The 25,562-nt window shown below is 39.2% G+C and overlaps 1 protein-coding gene across 8 annotated transcripts in view; it reads right to left on the bottom strand.

The window, feature by feature from the left end:
• The window catches only part of slmapa (sarcolemma associated protein a), an 80,213-nt gene that overhangs the window by 4,214 nt on the left and 50,437 nt on the right, over nt 1–25,562 (bottom strand). For 2 of the 8 annotated variants that reach the window (XM_087840867.1, XM_035904665.2), the window contains 19 exons: nt 24,720–24,815; nt 24,256–24,327; nt 24,022–24,162; nt 23,793–23,930; nt 23,250–23,418; nt 22,451–22,501; nt 20,364–20,513; nt 18,616–18,681; nt 15,686–15,745; nt 15,471–15,545; nt 15,120–15,200; nt 14,658–14,717; nt 13,761–13,886; nt 13,454–13,528; nt 13,259–13,359; nt 11,317–11,521; nt 11,103–11,220; nt 8,233–8,404; nt 6,626–6,760 (listed from right to left, as the gene is read on the bottom strand). In XM_087840867.1, the coding sequence (XP_087696993.1) occupies nt 6,626–6,760; nt 8,233–8,404; nt 11,103–11,220; nt 11,317–11,521; nt 13,259–13,359; nt 13,454–13,528; nt 13,761–13,886; nt 14,658–14,717; nt 15,120–15,200; nt 15,471–15,545; nt 15,686–15,745; nt 18,616–18,681; nt 20,364–20,513; nt 22,451–22,501; nt 23,250–23,418; nt 23,793–23,930; nt 24,022–24,162; nt 24,256–24,327; nt 24,720–24,815 (2,091 nt within the window). Of the gene's footprint in view, nt 1–4,787; nt 4,876–6,625; nt 6,761–8,232; nt 8,405–11,102; nt 11,221–11,316; nt 11,522–13,258; nt 13,360–13,453; nt 13,529–13,760; nt 13,887–14,657; nt 14,718–15,119; nt 15,201–15,470; nt 15,546–15,685; nt 15,746–18,615; nt 18,682–20,363; nt 20,514–22,450; nt 22,502–23,249; nt 23,419–23,792; nt 23,931–24,021; nt 24,163–24,255; nt 24,328–24,719; nt 24,816–25,562 lie in introns of all 8 variants that reach the window. The other 6 variants (XM_087840868.1, XM_087840869.1, XM_087840870.1 and 3 more) reach the window with 6 other exon arrangements.

The following is a 25,562-nucleotide window of genomic DNA, read 5'->3' as shown; positions in this document are numbered from 1 at the left end:
CTGAAGTTTAGCAGCAGCTGGATGCAAGAACACAGAAGAAGAAAAAATTTTAATAAATGAAATTAAAAACAAACCCTGCAAAAAGAAATATGAGAGAACAGAAACATGTAATTAAAGAAAGCTAAAATAAAGCACCGAAAACCTAACGAGAGGAAGAGGAGAGTGAATGAATGAGGCAGGTGGAAGGAGAGGGTTAGCCTTTAAGATGCGATGGTCAGAGCACGCCTCTTTAAAGGGGAACAGAGTGCAAATAAACAGAAGGGTGACCTTTAGAAGTTTCCACAGATGAATTAAGCTCATCTACATTTCTCACAGACTTCTCTTTGAATTAAAATAAAACTGAAATGTTGTTGAATTCTTCGGGTCGGGGAGAGATAAAGTGACAAATCAAAAGGAGGATCACTGTAATTTATTTAAGATTACTGGGCTGAACATAAACATTAAAACTCTCTGATTAACTTTTTTCCCTTTATTTCTGTCATTTCGCCTCTTCTTCTTAACTTAAAATTTTAACACACTGCTGACTGTGAACGGTCAGGAGTGAGCGTTCAGCAGTCTGTTTACACAGGAGGCGTTCAGGTGCTGCTTTCAGTGTGGGACAGCCACGTTTTCGCCCGATATATGATGAAGTAAAGCTGCAGTAAGAAAACGGATGATCTGATATCCTCGTGTCGGTGTTGTTTCCACATCATCATAATAAATATTGTTCCAGGTTCAACATTGCAAGTGACCAATCACATTGTTGTGACGTCATACTTTTGCAAGCCAAGCCATTCATTCATTTATGAAATTCCAGTGTTGCAAGGACAATATGTATAATGCTTACCGTTTATCAAAGAGTCGTATCCTGAAATGCAAAGAATTCAAATTGCTGGATCGGCGGACAGAGGCAGTGTCTTGCAAGTTAAGTAGATTTTTTTTTTTTCTTTTAAGGCGGTTTTTCCCGAAGTCGCAAAAGTATGATGTCACAACAATGTGATTGGTCACTTGCAATGTTGCACCTGGGACAACATTTATTATGATGATGTGGGAACAACACTGACACGAGGATATCAGATCGTGCTTAAGAAAACAGCTGCAGGTGCATGTGATGTGTGTTTCACACCAGTGCTGTGTACAGCAGCTGGATTGGTAAACACAGAAACTTATTGTTCCTCTAGTCGATGGGCAACTTAAAAAAATGCACCTTCTTGACAGACTGAAACCAATCCCAGACAAAAGCACCATTTCATTCTGTGTGTAATGCAACCCAAGAACTCAGCCGTTTTAGAAAGTTACTGCTCCTCACAGTAATTCATTCATTTTAATAAGTTTGACAACTGAACTTTGCTTAGGTTAAAAACCGATCTGTGTAATATTGTGACGAGCCATACTCCTGCAGCACAGCCAATAATACGTCACTCTTTTTTGCGTGAAAATCAGGTAACCGCACGCTTCCTGGTGCAGCTGTTAGCACGCAATGGAGTCTAAAGACTAGAGCAGAGATCACCGGTCCCACTATACTGTATACATTTTCCCACCAAAATGAAAGATTTCTTTTTGTTTTGTTTTTAAATGCAAAAAATACATAAATAAAATAATAATTTGGGATGCTTTTTTTTTTTCTCCACTGTGTTTTTTGGGATTGTCAATTTAGGTTGCTGACTGACATTACCAGGATGGTCATGGTTTCTTGCCTGGTCATTAAACTATCAAAGTAGGCAAAGCTTTGAAGTAGTACAGTGTGCATAGATGTACAGCGACGACACAAAATTTGCATCCATCATGCACATCTAAACACCCTGGAGGCCTACGGTGCCTTCGATTTCAGCCAGGCTGTTTACATTCCTCTCATCTAGTCAGTGGATTTGGAGATGGGCGGATTATCGGCAGATTGATTTATTTATGCATTTTTTCCAGAAAAATAAAGTCACTACAGCCACATACCTTGTTTCAATTCTTTCAGAAATCATTTGTTTTGATCTTACATGACATACCTTTCTGAGATCACTTTGAGCATGTAAATAACAAAACAAAATAAATAAATAAATAAATGGCTGTGTTCAATTTAGTGATGGTCCTGATGTTGCAGCAGCTTAATTAAAGATCTCAGCGCCATCACAGACTGTATCTAAAAGATGGATGCCACCTATGTTTTGTTTTTGTTTGTTTTTTTAAAGTCTATTTTTTCTATTTTTTTTTGCAGTTCTTTGCTTTTTTGTTTCAATCCATGCTCGATCATCATTGTAAGAAAATTACAGTAAAGTTGAATCAGCTTATCTGGACGTTGCATTTTCATTGGGAGAAACATTTTGTCACTCATCCAAGTGACTTTCAGTCTCAGCTGATTTTCCCAACCTTAAACTAACAGTAACAGTAAATTTCCACAATGACTGAATCTAGTATCATTGCTTCAGTAAAAACCTTTAATGACTCCTTATATGTCAGCCGTATCAAAACCGCTAAGAAGCATTTCATTAAAACGCAGCGTTTCTGTGGCTTTCAAGCCTCAAAACACACTACACTAAAGATCAGTCAACCACAAGGATGTGCTTCCCCCGCCACAAACACAGTAATATAGTGTACACAGACGGTGGCTGTAGCTTTAATTCATCTGCTAATCCGAGGTTGTGGTTTGATCCCTAGCTTTTATAGTCTGCATTCCAAATATCCTTGGGCAACATACTACCTCAAGTGGCTAAGAGTATGAATGTGTGTAAACGTTAGATAGAGAGCACTTACATAGAAAAACATTTAAAAAAAGGCGCTTGGATGAATGAGTCAAGTTGTGTGAAGCGCTTTGAGTGCTCAGAGTGGAAAAGTGTTATATACCATCTATAGACTGTCGTGATTTTATACATTGGGAAAACCAAACAACCTCTGGCTAAGCGGATGGGACAACACAGAAGAGCTACTTCATCAGGCCAGGACTCTACAGTCTATTTATACCTACAGTCCAATGGCCACTCTTTCAATGAGGATGTGCACATCCGGGACAGGGAGGAGCGCTGAGGTTTGAGTGGTGGGAAAAGAGGACATTTTTTGGTGATCTAAAAAAGTGATTGCAGCCACTCCAACCACAGCTGGAGTACCATTCAGAATGGTACTCATGGCCATTGATCAATTAACTGAACTCGCAGCTGGTTGTTAGTCAGTGGTGCTAGTTTTGGTCATTATCCAAATGTATTGTTTATAAGGTTGGGGAAAGCTACAGTTAACAGAGAGTGAAGAAATCCCCTGATTTAGTGAAAAAATATTTCTCACTCTGAAAACACAACGTCCAGATGAACAGATTTAAGGAGTCACCTTGTGTTGAACCTACACGCGTCGAGCGAGGGTCGGTGTGATGGAAAAACTGAGGGGCACTGCACGCTCACATGTCAGTTATAGAGTAGACACGCCCTGTTTTATAACACCTTTTTGACTCCAATTGTACCATCATTTATAAAATAAACATGGTGTTCCATTTAATAATGTGTTTACTGAGGCAGATCAAGTGAGATGAAAGGTGATTTCTTCTAGACACCCGGGCATCCCTTTACAGCCAAAGGAGTCTCCCCCTGCTGGTCATTAGAAAGAGTACAGGTTTATTGCATTTCCATACTGTATTTAACCCTGGAAAACCCATGGGGTCGGCTCTGACCCCATGGGTTCTCCAGGGTTAAAGACCTGGAAGCTAGGTGCCTCTTTTATATCAAGTCTACAATAAGAAGCCTTGTCTACCTGTTTTTTTCCCTGCTATGATAGGTGTGAAGAGCATGAAGCATATGTACAAGGCTCCCTTTAAATGGAGGGTCTGTGGGTGGAGGGAGCCCATCCCTTTAAAGAGCGTGTTAATGTTAGCTGCAGCAGAGCAGAAGCAGAAGTGAGACTGACTGGCAGACGAACAGGCAGACTGACAGCCATGCAGTTAGTGGTTCTCATATCAGAAGACGAGGGACCAGACGCCGTGATGATGATGATGATGGCTAAGATGATCCTTAGTCTTAAATGGAAGTTTAGGAGGTGAAGAGAGCGATCTGGTGATCAGAATTCAGAGTTCAACAGCTGGGTTACCTTTATGTATCATCACCCTGCACCGCAACACATCATCATCCTGAGCTGTTAGCATTCAAATCGTGAAAGATGTAGTTTAGGAATATTTGGATGCTTGCCAGTAATAACCTGCTCCTTACACTTACATTCCCTCCTTATTTAGGTTAATTTGTGACTGAATTTATGACCATTAAAAAAAAGTGTGGACATATGGGGAAAAAAAGGGAATGCACTTCTGGTAGCTTGTTTGGAAGGAGAGACTGACCTACAAATTTGCCTCATATTAGGTACAGAAAGTGTTCCAACTTTTTGTTTATGAGGGGCTGCCAAACAAAAAACAATTGAATTAAAGTGGGCAGAGCTAAAACAGCAGGATTCACACTTAGGTTCTGCATTAAGGCCCAGTATAAGAAAATCATGAGTCACGCAAAGCTTCTCTATTAGACTTAAAGAATTGTAATAATATATTTATGTGTTGGACACGTTTACAGGAGCTTTGACTTTCAACAGCAATGCCTATAGTTCTTATTTTCAAAAATAATAAGCTCTCACGGCGGAAACCTGTGTTAAGTTCAGAAGGAGATTTCTTTTCAATTTCAGCACGTCAGTTTTCCAGCTGAAACTCATGACCCTGAATTCATCACAGATCAGAACGACTCTTTCGCCTCTGACATCTTTCCTTCCAGTGATGACAAACAGATAGACGCATCAGAGACAGACAGACAGACAGACAGGACGGCAGAGAGATAGACTGATGTCATGTCGGTGTGTACCTTTCTACCACAACTGGCCGAAACACCAGTAGAGCAGAGCCAGGACAAGGCCCATGAATATGGCTTGGACAGGCTGCAATATGGATGGCTAAAAGGGAGAGGGGTTGGAGGGGGAGAGGGGATAAGAAGAAATCAGCCAGCAAATTAACCAAAACCAATATGGAGGATGGAGCAGCTACAGCGAGGGGGGAGGGAAGAAAGGGAGAGAGGGGGTTTGGGTTTGTATCCAATCAGCCGTTTTCTACAAAGCAGCACCAACATTTCTACACATTCAGCAGCCACATTCACAATCACCACGAAGGAGCAGCCATCCGTCACCAGGCTCTTTTAAAACAGCAACACTTTTCTGCAGCAGGAACAGATCTCCTCCAGCTGCCGTCTGTCAGCTGGTTTCAATCTGATCTTTACAGCACGACGGACACCGGTTCATACAAAGAAGCCTAACAGAAATGCACCGAGTGAAGAGAGGGTAACTCTAGTTTTTTATAATCAGGTTCTTATTTGCTCCATTGCTATCAGTGCTAATTAATGCAAACAGTGGTTAATGAGATCTGGGAACACAGTGAAATGAGCTACAAATACTTTTGTCTAGAAAATCTTTTGTAACCCTGATGGACATTTCCAAAAACACTTTTAGCTCACATCAGTGCCATTCATCTTTCCTTCCAAATAAATCAATCAAATCTGGAGTTTTGTTTTAATCTGCCTAGTTGAACATTTCATGGTTTCCATCTGGAGATATCTCAAATGAAACTTCACTCATCCTGCATTTTAGTCTCCACAAAAGAATTAAAAAGGTCTCGGACAAGCCCCCAATTATGTTACAACCCGGTTTATAAGCATCATTAGATCAATAGTTAACCTAATTTAGGATGGCAAGGTACAGCAAAAAGTAGTGGAAGACCTTCCAAACCAATCGTCGCATTCCATTATCCACACTGTATCAGCTACAGACCACTAGCAGTTTAGTCCATGCAACGCCCAAAGACGATGCACTGTGAGGATAATGAGAATTGGAGAAGGCCATGAAAGAAAAGTGGGACAGGAGAGAATCAGTTCACTTAACATACAGCAATGATGATTTTTTAAAAAAAAATTTCTAATAGATATCAATTGTGGACTTTGTATCAAAAAATAAATAAAATAAACAGAAACAATGAGACTTTCTAGTGTGGCCTTCGTGTTCCCAGATCTCAGATATTGCAACATTATTATTACCAAAAAAAACTAAAGAGGCAAAATTACAAGGTTGTAATGAAGAGAAATTGGCCTTTAGATATATCGTGTTTTAAGAGCTGAGGGAGGAGAAAAGGAAGAAAAGAAGGGGGTGGGGGTACAGAGTAGGCTGCTCCGCCTCACTGATTTTCTGATTAATGTTTCCAAGAGTTTTTATCCATCAGCTTAATTATCAGAACAGGAAATAAACCTGGAGAGACGGTGAGGTCACATGTCACCTTGGCTAGAGAAGTCAGTTTAAAAAAACAAAACAAAACCAAAAAAACACACTGCTTTGAATGTGTTCACAGAGCTGCATGAATTCATTTAAAAATCACAATTTAAATGTTATTTTGTTACCTCACCAGTTATTATTTGGCATTATGAGCATTTCTACTTTCAACAAAGATGTTATTGACTGTTAGACAACACTAACGCTGTGTGACATTTCTCACAGGTCAGGATAAAAATGCAGCTTCACCTGCATAAAAAGCAACCTTAAAGCAAAAATAAATTATGGTAAAACTTAAAGCTGGGCAAACATAGATTACAGAAAAACAGTCCAAGCACAAGTCTGTGTTTTTTATCATAAAGGAACAAAGAGTGTTGGTGTGGGCACTCACAGAGCTGGACTTGTCCTGCAGCAGCTTGAGGCTGCTCCTGCACTGCTCCAGCTCCTGGTGGATGTTCAGCTTCTCCTGCTCTGTTCTCTCATAACGCTGACGGAGATCAGATAGCTGGGACTGTGTGTCTTCATACTGCAGACACAGACACACACACACACACACACACACAGATAGGCCACTGTTATTTCTATGACCACTGTCATTTCTATGTCCATTTGCATAAAGGGTTCACTTCCAGGTAAAGTTAACCTCTGTTTTTTTTTGTAAAGTTAACCTCTTTGTAATATCCCTTTCTCCTCGTGACATCATACAGATCCAAGAATAGAAAAAAAACTGCCAGAAAGAATAACAGGTCCCTTTAAAACTGATGGAGAATCCACCAAGTGCCACATTTACAAAAGCTCACTCGCTGCTGTTACCAATAACTCAGTCGACAAACACTGGACTTTTTATACAACTATCTGACAAACACTATTGACCTGCTGAGCTATTATCATTTTGCATTTTCTAATTAGCTTGTATTTATATTTCATTTTGTCTTTTTGCTTTTAAGTCAGTCTACTTTCAGTTAGTTTCCAGACTGGAATTTCTATCTTTCAATGTTTGAATTGTTAGTTTTAGTCTTTTTAATTATTATTTTATTATGATCAGTCAAGCTAACCTCAAACTAACAATTACTAAAACTAAGAATTTATCCTCTATGTTAATATTTTATTTTAGTTAGTTTTCTAAGTTCACAAAATTGGTTTCTGTAGTTTACTTTTTTCCCAAAAAACTTTGGTTTTGTTTTCTTCACTTTGTACAGCACTTTGGTCATCCTGTGTTGTTTTTAAATGTAGTTACAAATAAATTGACTTGAAAAAAATGGACTTTTATTTTCAGTTTTAGTTGATTATAATAACTGAAACTAAAACTGCTGTTTGGTTAACTGTACTCACAGACTGTTGAAAAAGTTAATTCTTTGATTTCGGTGATTCGAATTTCAGTGCATTATTAGTTTGTAATGTCGCACCCACCAGCAGATATATGTGGAATCAGTTTATGGACAGCCTGTTAGTGTTTGCACCTTCTAGCTCCAAAAATACGAACATGGTGGCAACCAAATTGGTAATGCCGAGTTATGTTTTTCCCTCATTTTTTTTACAACTTTCAATTACCCAAAGCAAACATAAGCAATAAATCAGCAACTTGTCAATTAATGTCACTTGATGTGCTCCATTGAACAGATACTGACTGCAGCTTGCTTGTGTAGCTGTTTGTCTATCTAAAAGTTATTTTTAGCTGAACCCTTTTTGGGTTTTTTTAAATAGCTCAAAAATTCATTCAGGCTGCTGCTTGTATGCATTTCCCCCACTGTGGAGATTTTGGTACATTTTATTTTATTTCTCTGAGAACCCCAGTGTGGTTTCCTCTTTTTATTCACATCTGCTTCAGGCATCTGCTCAACCATCTTTACTCATGCTGACTTAAGTCTCTCTGGATTTATCAAAAGACTCATTGATCCATTTCCAACTTTTATTTTTCATCTCTTCCATTTGTTCTGTTGTTCCTCACCTGGCGTTTTCTGTGTTTTATTTTTTTTAAATCCCATTCTGTGTGCGTACCTCTTTCTGCAGTGTGTGTGTGTGGGCCTGGGCCTGGTCCAGCTGGCTCTTTAGCCTGCTCGCGTCCTGCAGGTGCTGATTCTCCAGAGAACCCAATTTGTCCTGCAAAACCTCCTCCCTCTTCTCCAGAGACTCCAGACTGCTGCTGAGGACCAGACTCTTCTCCCTGGTGCTGCAAACACACCAAATCACACCTTGACTCAGTAATCACTCCACTACGTTTCCCAACAATGTTAGAAACTCTCCAAGGATTTGCAATGCTGTGACCTTATTGAAGACTTATGAGGCTCATTTCAGGCTCCATTTTTTTTCCACTGTACTCTGGAGTCATTTATACTTGCCTTGGTGCAGGCCCTCAATTTACCCGGTCTGAAACGAGCTGTTTTAGCTTCTCTCTATTTAGACCAGCTTTTTCCCCCCATAATTGGCTGTGTCTTATAGACAAATGATTTGAACACCCTTTGCGGGGCTTCTGTGGTCACAATTAAAGCTGTGATTTTATTAGTATCATGTAGATCCAATGGTAGTATAAAAGTGCACCTCTGTAGGAATACTGAGAGAGATTACTTTGTACTCTGTCCAGACACCACTATAAAACATAAAATATATAAATCATTGTGTGTAACTGGGATACCTCACACATGATGTACAACATTTTTAAAAATAATTTTAGCAAATAAGGGCACAAACATTGCATTTCCTTTTTTTCATTAAGTAGACCGAGACTTAATGTTAACAAATAGTCGTGTCTTCTCGATAGTCATGTGTTCACCATCACTGCTGGTAAACAGATGAGTGCCTGGTTCATACAGAGTGTTTTATTCTGAAAAATGACCAAACTCTATGCTTTCTCTGTGTCTGGCTTCCTGTCCTGCTTATCTGCACTATGTAGCTTGGTGCTCCATCCATCAAAAATAGACTAGGGGTATGTTTTTGGCCAAGTCCTCAGTGTGTCTCGGCACTGACTGACCTCATCCATCTTACAAATGCATTATGATCTGGAAAATTATGTGCTGACAGGATTTTTTTTTATTGACAGCGAAGATTTTGATCTGATAGAACATTTTACTGGAATTTACACTGGTAAATTCCTTTTGACGTAGCACTCCAATATAATTTTCTGCTTATAGAGCTACATGCAACATAAACTGGAATATGGAGTTTATACATGTGTTTATAGTTTTGAAAACCTTCTGTCCAACATGTGGATCAAATCCTTGGACTGGTACTGTAAACAGTGATTTCTGTATTTAGCTTGTTTATGTAAATGCTGCAACAAAATGTCACAACATTAAAAAACACTCTGACTTGTTTCCCTAAATGTCGTCAGAAAGAGTTCAAATGCAGAAAATTATCTGCAAACAGCAAAATCAAACTTTGGAAATGTTGACAACTCTCATTAGTGAGATCTCTTTAAAGTGGTTTTCAGTCTTCTCCTGGGATTTGATATCCTTAAAACACAGGAGAAAAAATGCTTGATTACTTCTGAGTGCAACTATACTTAAAATATGTGTCGAGCTTGCAATTACAAACATAACTACACTAGACCTTAATAAAAACGTAAGCCAACAAAGTAGTCCCAAATACTGCAGTTCCTCTTTCAGCCACTTGAAGCTGGTTCCAAAAGGGATTTCCAACTTTAGAGCAGAAATAAACCTGTTTACAGCCTGGTACAAAACATGGTTCTGACTCTACAGGTAATTTATCTTCCATAACAACTAAATAAATCTAAATAAATTCCTTTTTAAACTTTAAAGTTACAGTGTGTAAGATTTCAAAGCTAGTTGTCCATAGATCTCAGTCAGCTCAAATTGTTTGCTTACTCCTCCCAAATCAACCGGATCATTCTAGGTGAGGTGGCTGTTGTAGGAATAATGTGATTCATTCAGTCAAGAGATCAAAAACATTCATATTAGATTAGCCCATAATGGCTGTTTACTGTTTGTTTACAAGAAAACATTTTTTGTACATACGACCTGAACTTTTTTGAATAATATCAACAACAGTAATAAACCAGGAAATACAAAACAGATGGGTGTGGAACTATTTTGCAGTATCCTATTTTTTATCCTTTGAATAACCTCAAAAGCTCTGACCACCTTTCATCTGTAGTGAGTGTACTCAGACAGCAAAGTGACTCCTAACTGGATCCAGCTTGGAGGTTTTTGCTATCTGGGTAGGCTGTCAGTCCACTGTTTACCTCAGCTGTCAATATGCCGGATAAAAAGCGTCCATGTCCAAAGTGCATTCATCTCTTAGTAGAAAGTCAAAAGATGTGTACAGTTTATTGTAGACTAGTAAAAAAAATTGTAGCTGAAGCGCAGATAAAATCCTGCTGAGGACGTGGTTGTGGTGAGGACATGCAGCAGTGTTTTCTCTCAGTGGAGAACAAATCTAGCAGATAGTTTCAGTGAGCTGTCAGTCAGCTGTCATCTCCTCGTCTTTCTCTGCCTGAATCAGCTGGACACCATGTTTCCTTCTATCAGTCTCACCCTCAACCTGCCCTTTAATGCTGAATCCAAACTCTGAACCTGATCTGTCGACTTGGCAGTGCTCCTGAGAGTCGTCCTGGGCCAGAATTCATCAACTCGATCATGCCTGTCAAAAGACTTTAAGGTCCACCTAACAAAGTTTGATATGTTCCAGGTTTCGAGACTCTCAGCTTGAGATCCAGTTAAGAGAATATAAGTTTTAAAGTGGTGTTTATTTAGTAACGCTATATTCAAATGGTTTACAGCTGTGTGGATCTTTTTTGACAAATAATTAAATGTGATCTTGTATAATTCTGACAGCACTGCAGTACAGTAAAATAAATAAAATAAAATAAAACAGTGGAGTCAGATAAAAAATTTAAAGCAACGTGTGTGTACCTGCTCAGCTCAGCCTCCAGGCGGTGCAGTTTTTCTGTGAGTGTTTTCCTCTCAGCTCTCAGGCCATCACAGTCCTGCTGCAAACACGTACACCGCTGGTGCAATGCAGTGCACTCCGCTGTGGCAGCGAGACATAGAGGATGCACAGTTATGATTAGTAGTGATTCAAAGACATGAACAGACAGACTCAGACAAACATGCAGGCAGTGCTCACCCTGCAGCTCGCTGGTAGCGGTCTGCTGCTGTTCCTGCTGCGTGAAGGCCTCCTGCAGCCGGGCGATCTCCTCCTCGTATTTGGCGGCTGTGTTCCTCCAGTGCTCTAGCTCGGAGCGCACACTGACCAGGTCTGCCTGCAGGACAGTGATCTCACGCTCCCGATCCGCCGTGGCCGCCTCCATAGCGTGTCGCAGGACAAGAATCTGATAGCAAAAACACAATCGGTGGGTCGGTCACTTTCTCATGAGACTACAATTTGGTGCAAACTGACAAACAGGGAGGCTTTTTGCATAACGAAGAATGAGTGACAGAGACTCCAGGGTTCCTGAATCATTGAAACAAACAAACATATGTTTTTTTATAAACTTAGAAAGGACTATGAGCGAACAATGTTACAATGTTTACTATTTGTCATTTTTAGAAACAAGAATGTCTAGTTACAGTTTAATTTTTATTAGTTTCAATGCTTGTTATTATTACAATGATTTCAAAAGAAAATATTTTTAAAAATATTTCCACAGGCAAGATGTAAGATGTAGGGGTGCAACAATACTCGTATCGATATTGAACCGTTCGATACAGTGCTTTCGGTTCGGTACGCATATGTATCGAACAATACAAAATTTTTTATTTATTTTATCAACTGTTCTTCTGACGATGCTGTCTGTGTTGAGCGCTCAGTGGATCTGCGTTCGACTACTAGGCTGCACTGTCGAGTGCAGATCCACTGAGCGCAGTGCAAGCTAGCAAGACAGAAGCTAAGCTCGTTGCAACATGGCAACTGCCTCAACGCTACCCGAAATTGAACCTCCCCCACCCTCATTCAGATCTGGCGTTTGGAACTATCTTGGTTTTCATGTGAAGTATGACCCTGATGGTAAGCGCGTCATGGACAAAAGTAAAACAGTATGTTGGATGTGCCACGCAATGCTCAATTGGTGGAAACTAGTGAGTTAGCGCAGTTAGCTTGTTAACGTGTTGACGCCGTCCAGCCCCACGCACGGGGCGATCCGTGGTAGCTCGTTAACAGAGATTTGCTGCGTTATGCCGTTAATGTCATTTTAACGAGATTAACACTGACAGCACTAGTGGGAACACAACGAATATGACTGCACATTTACACCGACATCATTCTAGTGCAAAGACAAGTGGAAGCAGACAAAAACAACAAGCACGCATGCTACAAACTTTACCCGAGTCATTTAGACAGCCGTTAGCACATGATTCTCCTTATGGGGACCTGATATGTATAATATGCTCCTGAAAGTATACCCCAGAAGAAGCGTATATTTTGGAAAGAGCCATTTCTCTGTAATAAACTCTCTTTTCCAAAGATGAGTGATTCCTCGATCAGATAGATCTATTTTTTTTATTATTTTGTTGTTTCAGCAACATTACATTTAAAAACTGTACTTTTAAGTTAAAATATATATTTAGAATTTTAATAAATGACAAATTAAAAAGGCATGAACATTTTTTTGTATCGAAAAAATATCGAACCGTGACACCAAAGTATCGAACTGAACCAAACCGAACCGTGAATTTTGTGTATCATTGCACCCCTAGTAAGATGCACTAAAGCCTCCTGAGGACGTGTTGAAAAATGTAACCAGACTGAGTAAACCCAAAGACATTCCCTGAATATTTTTCATTGGTTTGAGATACTTTTGTAAGCACACAATGTTGTTTTAGTTTGTTGTCTTAATTCAGTTAATTAAAAATTTCCCTTTTATTAGTTTTAGTTCAGTTTTTTTAGTTTTTTCTTTTTTTTAGCTCTTATTAGCAATTTCAACTTTTAAAGGGTTATTAATGACCCACTCAAACCCTGGAGTCCATGAAGAGTCTGACATGTTACACATTAGCCAAGAGAGGTTTCAAGACAGAATGGAAGAGAAGTGAGGAAGAGTTATGACTGGAAGCAACAGTAGGTGAAGAGGCACCTCCTCCTGGGCAGAGTAAAGCTCCTCTCTGGTGCTGCAGATGGTGCTCTCCCTCTGCTCCCTCAGTGCCTCCATGTCAGCCTGAAGCTTCCCAAGCTGAGCTAAAAACACACAAACACATAGGAAGTGAGATGTGGCAGCTAAATACTTATTGATACAAATCTATAGTACATCTTTTTCTCTGTATTCACTCACTCTGCAAGAACTGGATCTGTTTGGTCGACTCCTCAGTCAGCTGAGAGTTACTCCTCCTCTCCTCCTCCAACAGAGCTGCACACCAAGAGTCACACAGTCACTATGTTTATACCACTGTTCTTTTATATTTTCATGCAACGTATAATTGGAGCGATGCAGGGCAAGAACTGTAATCTCACAAACTCAACAATACTGTAGTAAAAATGTATGAGGTAAACTTTAATTCAAACAAAGTTTGCGAGCTATTAATTATAATTAAAATTCTAATTATAAAATATAATCCACAGCATTGTGAGAACACTGTTACCTTGTAGCTCTAGACATTTCTGCTTGCCGGTGTTGGCTAATTCTTGGGCCTCCAGAAGCTCTCTGTGGAGATGGTGGATGACCTGCTCCGTGTCTCCAGGCTCTAGACCGGCCCGATGTAGCTCATCTAACCACATACCCATAGAAAATGTTAAGTACATTATTTATTATTATTATTATTATTATTCAATGACAAAGTCAGGGTCTACAAATTATCTGTATTTTTATTCAAAAAACAAAAAACAGGAATTTTCCAGACTTAACTTCTTCATTGTTCAATAAATACATATATGAATAAATGACTGAGCACACGGTGGCAGTGTGGATATCGACTTACTGAACATAACTGACTGGACTATTTTATTCAGTCAGTCAGGAGTGTAGTGGGTGGGGGCGGTGGGGGGTGTCCAGCTGACTAGATAGTAGCTAGTAGATCTTTTATTGAAAAGATGGATGAAGTTGCCATGACGTCCTGGTTCAGTTATTCAGATTTACATGTGTATATTAGACATAAGTAAATGCAATCCCAGCTTTAAAAAATGCACTTATTTAAAATATCGCCTGAGACCACAAACTGCAGGAAATAGTTTACTGAGGTCACAGGTCATGGCAATGAGGCCTTTTCCCCCACTCATATTTAATACACCTAGACTTCTTATTGCACCCAAAGGCACCCCCTGCTGGCCCTTAGCAGGGGTGAGAGTTTAAGGCACTTCAGGCTTCGCTTCATCTGCCTTTCATACAGTCTGTAGACACAAACTCTAAAATGGAAAAAACACCAGGCCCTTCAGGGACTAGCACAGCTGAACATCTCCCTAATGGTCAGTTAAATACAATAATCAAACTGGGCGGCCCAGTGTTTTGGGGTTTATGATCACAGGTGCACGGCCACAGTTACCTTTGAGCAGAGCTACTCTGTTCTGAGGTTCATTCAGCTCTTGGTCGTTCATGTTTCCATCTGAAACACACAAAAACGCATAAAACTCCTGTGGCTGCTTCAGGATCTATACTCCAGCAGTTTCAAGACGAATCAGATACTGACATAATAAACTGCTAGAGAGAACAAGCAATTTTAAAAGATACATAACACAAATCCGTTTCAGGCAACTCATTTATAACCCTTAGGAAAAAATCTAAACATTTTCAGTAATTTGTAAAGCTACTATATGATTAATTAATGATTGAAGATCAGACAGTGTGAGACAGAACAGCTAAACTTTAAACAGATGTCAACGCTATTCGAAATTAGGTGGAAAAGAAAAACCTTTCCAGTAAAACTGAGAAAACACAAGACAAATTTTGGAATTGCCAAAATTAGACTTAAACCGATGAGCAGGAATGTATGGGTGTTTTCACTGACCTGACGTGTCGTCACTGCTGCGGTCTTTGCTGGGACTCAGAGTGTCGGACATGTCTGACTCTTTGGCATCCATCTGATTCCCTGTGGACGCACACACGAAAACAAACACGCACATCAGCCAGGACTAACTAAAAAAACTACAGTGTAATCACTTGACAGTCAACATTTACTCATGCCATCAAATTCAAAACCAATAAATTACTTTAATCAGCTGGAACACATGCACAGTGTTCAGGTAGATTTATACTTCTACTTAAATCAAACGTAATTTTGGGATCATTAAAATTGAACATTTAAAAAAAATAAAACAATATCATAAAACCTAATTTCTAACTCTGGTGTGTTCTCTACCTTTAAGTCGATCAGGGCTGGTCAGGATGTCATCTCCTGCCGTCTGGTTGTTCTGTAAGTGGGCATCCATCACTTCTACAGAAACATCAGGGTGAAAATTTCAGTTCAGGTTTTAAAAGACAGCAATCCATTTAGCTTGCTTTTGTTCATGAATGAATCTATATCAGGACTCAAAAAACAAAAGAAGTCCAAAAGAAACTGAGTTATTAACTTACCATCAAAGTTGGCCAGTTTTTCGATTGAAGAACTGACGGTCTCCTTTAGCTGTTTGACGGCTGCAGAGAGAAAAAACAGAAGACCAGGAGGAATCAGTTTAAATAAGTCAGAAAATAAAATCTGACTTCCACCATTATCAGCTGGATTAGCAGTTGGTTAGTAAAAGTGTTAGTATACAAATTCAGAAAAAGTAATGTTTTATTTCAAACTTCTCAAACTGAACAGCTGAATCAGAGATGAATCGTTTTAACACAATTATCAGACGACTGGAAAAAACGTGTAAAACACTGAACCAGCTGACAGCTTGAAGTAATTAATCACTACTGCAGTGACATCTCACTTATGTATCCTTACATTCAGTATGATAAATCCAATGACATTTTTGTACAGCAAAAACTAACTGAATTCAAATGTGGAAATAAAGTTAATAAAAAATAAATACTCCCTATAAATACAATCGAGACCCTTGAAAAAGCCAAACTACGCTTACCAGCTGTTATTAGCTGTTCACACAATAAATGTGAAATTAAACTACAAAATTAACACAGCTCACTTCAATCAATTCCAAATGACCTCAAAACTAAAGCTTCATCTAAAGTCCTAATCTCCATCTGTGCATTATAAACCACACCAGAATGTGGCTGACAGCTGACAGTAAATGTAATCAACCGACACGGTACAGCAGCAATAAAAATTCCACAGTGGATGATGTTTTCCTCAAATGTTTTCACACACTTGCTACTCAATCTGTTTCTGGTATGAGTGAAGACATGGTCAATGTGTAAAAAGGTAAAATTTCCAAAGTTATGTGAAATGAAGAAACTAAAAGAGAAGGAAGACGAGGAAAAACCATAGAAGGGAGCAAAAAAAAAATCTGTGTTTCACTTTAGTGAAAAGTTATAAAAGCAGCATGCAGGAAAAAACACTGCTCCAGAAGAAGAAGCATAACAGATGCCATAAGGAAATCAACGCAAACAATATATATGTGTGAGGGGGTTTTCGGGCTCCAAATGTAATCTAATTATTCTCACACAACCATGAAAAATAAAATTGAAATTAAGGCTTAGGTGGGTCCTGGTTCCTCATGATGAACCTCTAGTTTTACAATTTTTCAGCTAAAGCCTGCTCAAATGATCTGACAAATGGTATTAACACTTTAACTTAATCTTCCCAATAACACATATTTGCTCTCTTCATTCACAACAGTCAAAAACAACAGCTGTGCTGTGATTTTAGGAATAATCACAAAGAGAGCTCATTCATGTCTGTGCCAGCTGCAGTGAGGTAAATTTCATGTGCTGCTGCTGACAGAAAAACAAGATGTCACTCTTGCAGAGTAGTAGAGACTTTTTTATTTTTTTTTTAAATCAGAAAAAAAACATCCATCCATCGTCTTCCGCTTTATCCGGGGCCGGGTCGTGGGGGCAGCAGCCTAAGCAGAGAAGCCCAGACCTCCCTCTTCCCAGCCATCTCCTCTAGCTTATCCGGGGGAACACCAAGGTGTTCCCAGGCCAGCCGAGAGATATAATCTCTCCAGGGTGTCCTGGGTCTGCCCCGGGGCCTCCTCCCAGTGGGACATGCCCGAAACACCTCACCCAGGAGGTGCCCAGGAGGCATCCTTGTCAGATGCCCGAACCACCTCAGCTGGCTCCTTTCAATGTGGAAGAGCAGCGGCTCTACTCCGAGCTCCTCCCGGATGGCTGAACTTCTCACCCTATCTCTGTGGGAGAGGCCAGCCACCCTTTGGAGGAAGCTCATTTCCGCCGCTTGTATCCGCGCTCTCGTTCTTTCGGTCACTACCCACAGCTCGTGGCCTTTGCTTTTACACTCAGCTCTCTCTTCACCACGACGGACCGGTGCAGCGTCCGCATCACTGTGGCTGCAGTGAAAAGAAGGTAGAATATTCCCTCCAAACAAAACGTATAAATTCTAAACACGCAAATCAGTCCGTGCATAATCACATTGCTCCGCCCATCAAAAAGTCACCTGCACGAATATATCGCCTATCATCGGTTATTGGACTGGAAAAATTTTACATATCGCCCAACCTTATCTACAACTTTTCTTTAAGAGATCATCCTTTGGTGTGGCAAAGATATTATAAAATTGTGCTAGAAATGGATGTTGTTTTGTTTCTTCTGTTTTTTTAAAATCATACTTTATTTTTATTCTTTACTTTGTACTACATGACATTTTGCAGTGAACAAACTAAAAGACCCACAGCAGCAAAGAAGATTTGTTTGAAACCATGAAAACACAAACATAGCCATTAAACAATTATATCTGCATTAAATAGTTTGGCTGCTTAAGGTTTAAATACTACGCTTAATACTACTCAACCTTAAAAAGTTTATACTGCTTAGCCCATCTTTATGAAAACAACACTTGCCGTTTTCTCAGAATACTCTTTATCGGCCTGTTTCACACAAAATAAAACTGCTCTGAAGAAACATCCAATTAAAGAAAAACAATCTTCAACCAAAAGATTTAATCACAGTTCGCTAGTTAAGTAAAGAAGAATGAGCAAGAACAGAAACAACTTTAAACCAGGAAAATCCAAAGATGTGATGATGTGTTAAGGCATGTGAAGAATGAGTAAGAAAAATGTAGATTTCATTACATCACATCTCGAAATTTAGAATTTTTCAAATCATTACAAAGTGGGATATTATGGTATTATTGGAATTTAGTGGAAGAGATTTTTAGTTATTAAATGTAAATGTCCAGATCTTATAATTCTGAGGAAAACAAAATAAAAATTGCCTAAGCATAACTTAAATGTTGTGCTTTCCATTTTATGACGTAAGCGCTCTGGCAGTTTCATTTGGCTTCTCCTGGCATTGTTTGGCCTCCGTAGGGAAGAAAGTAAAGGAAATAATGAGGAAAAAGTGTTTTTCGGTGTACAGCAGAAATGGATGCTTGTACTCACGCGGACACTCAATCAATTGTTGGATTCTAGTCGAGTCTCCTCCGCTGTTGTTAACATGACAGTTGTCTGATAGAAACACAGAGAACTGACATTACTATGAAGACTATCAGAGCAGAGCCCGGTATTTCTTTTAGATTTTATTGATTCTGCTTATCAATGCCAGGGTAAATTGAATCATGGATTTAACGCAGATCGATACATTTGAATTTCTGGATTTTGATTTTTTTTTTAAAAAAAATTTGTCCTGATTTTAAACTGGTTTTATTGCAATATTATATTGAACTGCAAGACAAGTGGGTTTACTGCATCCCATGTGCTTGTGCCTGTGTAGCCAATATAAGCACACTGAAGAGCAGACCATAAGACTTAATGTTCTGGATTAGATAAGCAGAATCCAAAAAGCATTGTCCTTAAGGATCGACAAATCTGGAACAGGATCCAGTGGAGAATTGGCTCTCCACACCAACCCGGTTTTAGACCGGACAGGTAGAATCGAAGACAGAAATCATGACGGACAAACAGGTAGAAGCAGGTAGAATGCATGAAAGAACGATTTACAGAGAACTATGAGGACAGATAGATGCACAATAAAAGGATGGAGCTGAAATTAAAGCCAAAATTGGTCTCTTCAGACAGAAAGTTATAACACAAAGGTTCTGGACAGATACCACATCAGACAAGATGTGGACAAGCAAACAGCAGACAGGAAACATGAAGCCTCCCAGCAAGTTTTCATTTCAACATCACGCACAAGAAATAACGAGTTAACCAGCCCAACAGTTTTCACAAGTCCGCTTGAATTTTGAAGAAATAATAATGATAATAATAATTCCACCTCATTTTTGCATCTAAGTACAGATGTTACCAAAACAAAGTGAAATCAAAAAGATGATACAGTTTAACTCCCAAAATTCTAACAATACACAAAAACTGAATTCAAGGCTCGGATCAAACAAGTTATTTAAATGTGCAAAATATGATGCTCATTTTAAGTAAAGTATCACGGTCTGAAATAGGTTATTTCAAGAAAACCAGAGGATAGTCATGCGTAATATGATGTAGCAGGAATGTTTAACTGGCTGTTGTTTAAAAAAAAAAAAAAAACTTGGATAGTGTCTGTGATCTTAACCCACTTCATTAAAAAAGAAACGGAAAGGGAAAAAGAAAATCCACCACATTTTGGACCACTGTGGGTACCAATTTAGGAGATATTGTGTCATTACACAGTATGCAAACCCATGAACAGAAAAAGCAGGACAGTTAAAATTTGATCGACTGGCCCAGAAAGCAGTGTTCAGTTGAATACTGAATCCTGCCAGATGACAGAAACCAAACCAAGCACATGATCTCCTTGTTGGAGTAATTAGAGATGGCAGATTTGGACGGGATTAAGGTCACTCTGCACTCATTATAAATTACTAGGCAAAACTAGTTCCTCACTAAGAGGGTTTAAAGGAGTGGTTAAAAAAATGAAATACATTTTTAAATTAGAAAGTGTTTGTCTGTATCCTAAAATAAAGATCAATGTATAAAAAAAAATTAAAAAAAACCTGGAGAACAACACCCCCCCCCCCCCCCCCCCCACCAAAAAAAGAAAATAATATCAAGAGCAAATTATTCCCTAAATGTTTTTCTAATTATTTGTATTACAATAGCATTTGGTTTTGTTAATTCTGTGAAGGAAAACCTTTTAAAAAAACAAGCCTAGATATAAATTAAATAGTTTATTATTATGATAATTAAACTACCATCAGCATCTTCATCTTCCCCAACTGCACCATCATCGGTGTCTGTATCCTCCTCATCATCGTCTTCCTCCTGGCTCTCGCGTATCTGCTGTTTGGAATCTCTGTCCTCGACAAGCTCTTCTACTGGTCCGTGGGGGACAGTGACGACATCTGTCATGTGACCAGATCAGATATAGACGATTTTGTCGAAATGTCACCAGAAATGTTGAGCACAGAGTCTAAATGATGGCGGGTTCCGTCATAAGGTGATTACTGTGGCGAGGTGTGCAGTGAGGCAGTCACCCGCAGCATTCATGTTCAGAGTGTCAAGCATTCAATGACCAGAAGTCAATCAGTGACCAAGGCTACTTTTCCCCCCACAGGAAGAAAAACAAAGCAGTGGACAGTTTGGAAACCAGAGAAACAGCCCAGATTATCCAAAAAGCCCCAGAAAAAAAAACTTCCATCACTATCACCAGTGGATATACCGACCATCGAGCTATTTAAAGGACATAAAGCTTTGTACAAATCCTACGGGCTTCACACACAGCTGAAACTGAAGGTCACATGAAACACTTTGGCTTGAAAAGACTTTCAGAATCCTTTATTAATCCCTAAGGAAAAGATGTACCCCTGAACAATCATTAAAAAGAAAAAGCTTTAGGCAGTGTAACAACAATACCTCATCAGCCTTCTACGGCTGAGGGGTAAAAACTATTAATTTAACATAAATTAAAGTTTAGATCACCAGGGCCACAGCATCAGCAAACCTTTGGTTGTTTTAGGTAAAATATTTACTCGCCTTAGTTTCACGTCATATTTTTTTACCTGTTTGTCAGAGACCCACTTTCACATTTCAACTCCCAGTTTCAGAATGTACCAAAAATAAAAATAATAATAATCCTATCTCGCTCACTTTTCTACAAACGACATTTTTCTTCCTCTCACTATCTCACAGCAAAGTTAAACCAAACAGCTCAAGCTGCCATATAAGGGCGTCATCAAGCTTCCCCTCCATTTCTTAATGGCATCAGAAGAATCACAGCTGAATAGTTGCGAAACAGACAAAGAACATTTTTTGCTCAAGTTGCTCATTCAATTCTGAACGCGCCTCTATTCCCGTTGCCTAGTGCAACATCTTACATCAGCTGGAATCATTGTAGAGATATATGTAGTTACACTATAAAACTTAGCTGCTTTATTGGTAAGCGAACCGTAAAAATCTCTGGAAAATGACCACAACGTTTTTTTGCACAAGAACCCACATACTGTATGATGGATGCAGCTAGTGTGCAGTGCCTTAATCCCCTAATTTGTTTTAACATGCAGTGTAAAGTTTTAATATGTGTTTACTTATTCAAATAAGTCATAACTGGAATAATAAGAACAACCTTTACAAAGTTGGAAATATTTGCTATATTTCATACTGTAATAAGCATAAATGATGCTGGTCCTACAACTCCCATTTCTGGTGACTTATGAGTTAGTCAATAATGCTGCAGGGTGCGCTCATGTGCAGCCGCTTTTCATATAATAGGTCTGTATAAAAGGAGAGGGCTGCAACTGAGCCTGACAGCCATGCCCAATATATTCTCCACTGATTTTCAACACTGGATATATTCCTGATAAATTATTTTAACTTCCTGTTAACCCCCCAGTAATATTGCTGTGTAACAACGTATTTCTATAAGTAACATCACCTAAAACTAATTATTATAAACCTTCCTAATATTTGAAAACTTAAATTTAGGTCATTTTATCTCAGTGTTTATGTTTCTGATTATAAACATGGAAAAAACGGACACTTTCTGAATACTCTCAGGACTTATTTGAACGCTTCAGTTCCTGCAGCAAGATATAAACTACCAGAGGAAATGGAAACCCGAAGGCTGGATGTCATGCTACCATAAACAAGACGAAAACAGAAGACACCCAGATTCCCGTGACAGACAGATAGAAGTTCAGTGATAAGAGCAGCAAGCAACAGGAAATTACATGGAAATCATGCAGGAAGCTGTCATGCATCATTAGTGGAGGCTGAGGAAGTGATAGAGATACACAAACAGACGGTGGAGCAGATGACGCAAACCCAGGACATGTGGACTCACCCAGACTGTTGTTCTCTTTAATGCTTTTCTCTTGTAGCTGTTCTAACCGCACTGTAAACAACAACAACAACAACAACAAAAGCAGAGAGAAGTGTTGACTGACAGGAAGCCCGAGCACAGGTCAAAGACATGATCTGACCTGCGCAAGAGGCGCTATGTTGTTAAAGTGACCGGCGTAAAGGGATCACTATGCCAGCGGGTTAAATAGGACTGTGTGTGTTCTGTGTATAGTTGTAAAGATGCAGATTGATCACCAGGTGACTGAAAAACCATCATTTAATGTAGCCAACCTATCATGAGTTTAACCAGGTCATTCAGTACAAAACTGAAATTGGCTATGATTTTTATAAATATTCTAAGTTACTGCACCACAAAGTACACGAGTGGGTTGGCCTTTTTTCAAGCTGCGAAAAGGATTATGACTAGAGGATGAGCATGTTATCAAAGCACAGGTAAAAAGGAGACCTTTCATTTGTTATAAATTGTTTTGACCAGCCACCTGTCTCATACTACGGTAATATGACCTCCTCACAATTTAGTCAAAATACACTTTTTGTCATTTTCTCCATTAACTATTGCAAAACAGATCCAACATCCTAATTGGATGCCTAAATACACTCAGATGTCTAATTGCAAGTAGCAGATCAACTCTGAGCTCCTCCTGAATGAGAAGTTGCTGTCCAGTTGCTTTTATTACATTTTGGGATCAAGCTTTGATTTACGCAACCGTATGACTGGATTAAGCGTCCAAGTCTGTGTAATGCCACATGAATTGAAGTGTGTGCGCATGTGTTTGTACCCTGCAGGGCAGCGAGCCTCTCATTGGTGAAGTCATTGTCTGCCTGCAGAGCCTCGATGCGAGCCTGGAGAACCTGCTCCTTCTCCTCCATTTCCTCAATCCGTAGTTCCCACTCCCTCTTCTCTGTCGCGCCCCGCTGAGTGAGCTCCTCTTGTCTTCCCTCTGCAGCCTGGAGGAGGAGAAAAGGACGTAAGAGAGGTTAGCCAGAGGAAGGAACAGAAGAGGACAAAGACAAGGGTAAAAAAAAGTGGAATAAGGAGGGAAATGGGGAGAAAGCAAATAGAAAAAAAGATTATATGCTACATAAAACACAGCTCCCATTTTTGATAAATAAGGATTATTCTGAACTATAAATAATGCAAAGCTGCTCTAGCAGAGTCTAAGGATAAAACACAAAATGAGCTTAAAATGAGCACAGATTCCCTCTACTGAATTTGTAGATAATTTTATTCTAAATATATCTCCAAAAACACATTTAAATAAAACTTGTTTTAAAATAAAGTAATGCTGCAGGAAAATAAATAATTTTCCCTTGACGTTTACCTTAATTTTGTCAGTGAGCTCTTTGATCTCATTAACGGCCGCGTTGTACTTGTTGGCGAGCTCCCTCAGCTCCTCCTGACTCCTTTCAGACATCTCCTTCAGGTGGGTGCACTCGTCCTCGGTGTTACTGAGCGTGCGCTGCACAATAGCAGAGATGGCACCAAATGTTAACCTTAGAAATTTTAATTAGTTTCATTCTGTGCATACCATATACACATGTGTATCGTACCTCCACCTCTGACAGCTTCCTGACCACCTCAATCTTCTCCTGCAGAACTCTCCTCAGAGACTCCTTTGCCGTTGTCTCGTAGTTGTGTTTGTCCTCCTGAAGAGCCAAGAGTTCCTTACGGATCCCTTCCTCTGTCTGGGACTGAAAGAGAATTTTAAAATGCGATGATCATTTTAACTTTGCTTTGATTCATTGTAGAAGTATGCAGCCATTTAATTTTATGTGTATGTATACCTTAGAGTAAGCTTGTAACTGACTGCCCATCACCTCCAGCCTGGAGAGAAGACGGTCCTCATCAATCAATGCCTGTAGGAGACACACACTTAGTTTACAGCAGTCCTTATCACATTAGATACCATCTATAGATGAAAATAATGGAAAAACAACACAAATTAGCTTAACTAATCGCAGCGTAGTGTACTAAATGACCCTGATTAAATATGAGCAGTTAGATATGATGTTGCAAACTCGAGGTGAATCCAAGTTCACAACTCTATATAGGCTCTATTATTAAATAACCAATGAAAGCGCTGTGCCTCATTTTGTTGTGCTCATATTTGTGATTTGTGGGAAACACTATACTTATATGTTACTAAAAAGACTGAATGCTGAACTGCCAGAAAGCATGATCAAAGCTGTACTTGTTCCTCAACTTGTGAAGAATGAAGAAATGAAGACTGAAACATGGTATTTCCTACCTGCCAGCTGCTCTCTGAGGCCTCCTGAGTGGTGGCTAACAGACGCTGCAGAGTGGCTAACTTCTGCTCCAACATCTGCTCTCTGTGTAAGGCCTCCTAGAGAGTGAGAGGGAGGTCGTCGGTGAAAAATAACTCAGGACAAACAAAAGCTTACACAGTTATTTATGACAATGTCTGATTTTTATCCACTAATATTAGTGCACCAGTTAACTTCAGTTAGCTGCTTTTTCTTTGCGGTTTATTGTAATCTTTGCTTGGAACCTTCCGAGGGAATGAGGATGCAAATTAGTTCTAAGCTAACTCTGGTACAGTGCATCAACATTTATGATAATATTATACATGGTTCCGTTTTTAGCTACAATCTTAAGTGATTGTAGCTAAAAATGGATAATATAAAAATAAAAAATAAAAACAAAATCAGTAATCAGTAATCAGATTTTTTCACTCTTTCTTTAGAAATAATTTAAACATGTATTCCTCATTTTAGTTCTTTGTGCTTTATAGAAAGTTGGTTTTTAGTAATGACCTCTGATGTTTGCTTTTCATTATGTAATCTATTTTTTTGATCAGATAACAATTCACATCAATCTCACATCAGAGAAATACTCCTGTCAAGTCTTCACAGAACCCAATGTTGTCTTGTTAAAGCAGACCTATTCTGTTCATTTCCCAGCTTCATAACTTTAGTCCTTTGGGGTGTAACAGAGTAAGCCTGCATTCTTCTGATTGGCTGCTGTTTGTAAACACAAAGGTTGACCGGCAGGTGGGTGGAGCCTTCAAGCCTGATAACTATATGAAGGATATCCCTCTGCATGGCATCATATAGATGGTGCAAAAACAGCC

Source organism: Neolamprologus brichardi, chromosome 5, assembly GCF_056152115.1.
Source record: "Neolamprologus brichardi isolate AB-2024 chromosome 5, ASM5615211v1, whole genome shotgun sequence".
Taxonomy (NCBI): Eukaryota; Metazoa; Chordata; class Actinopteri; order Cichliformes; family Cichlidae; genus Neolamprologus; species Neolamprologus brichardi.
This window is presented reverse-complemented; position numbering and strand designations above follow the sequence as displayed.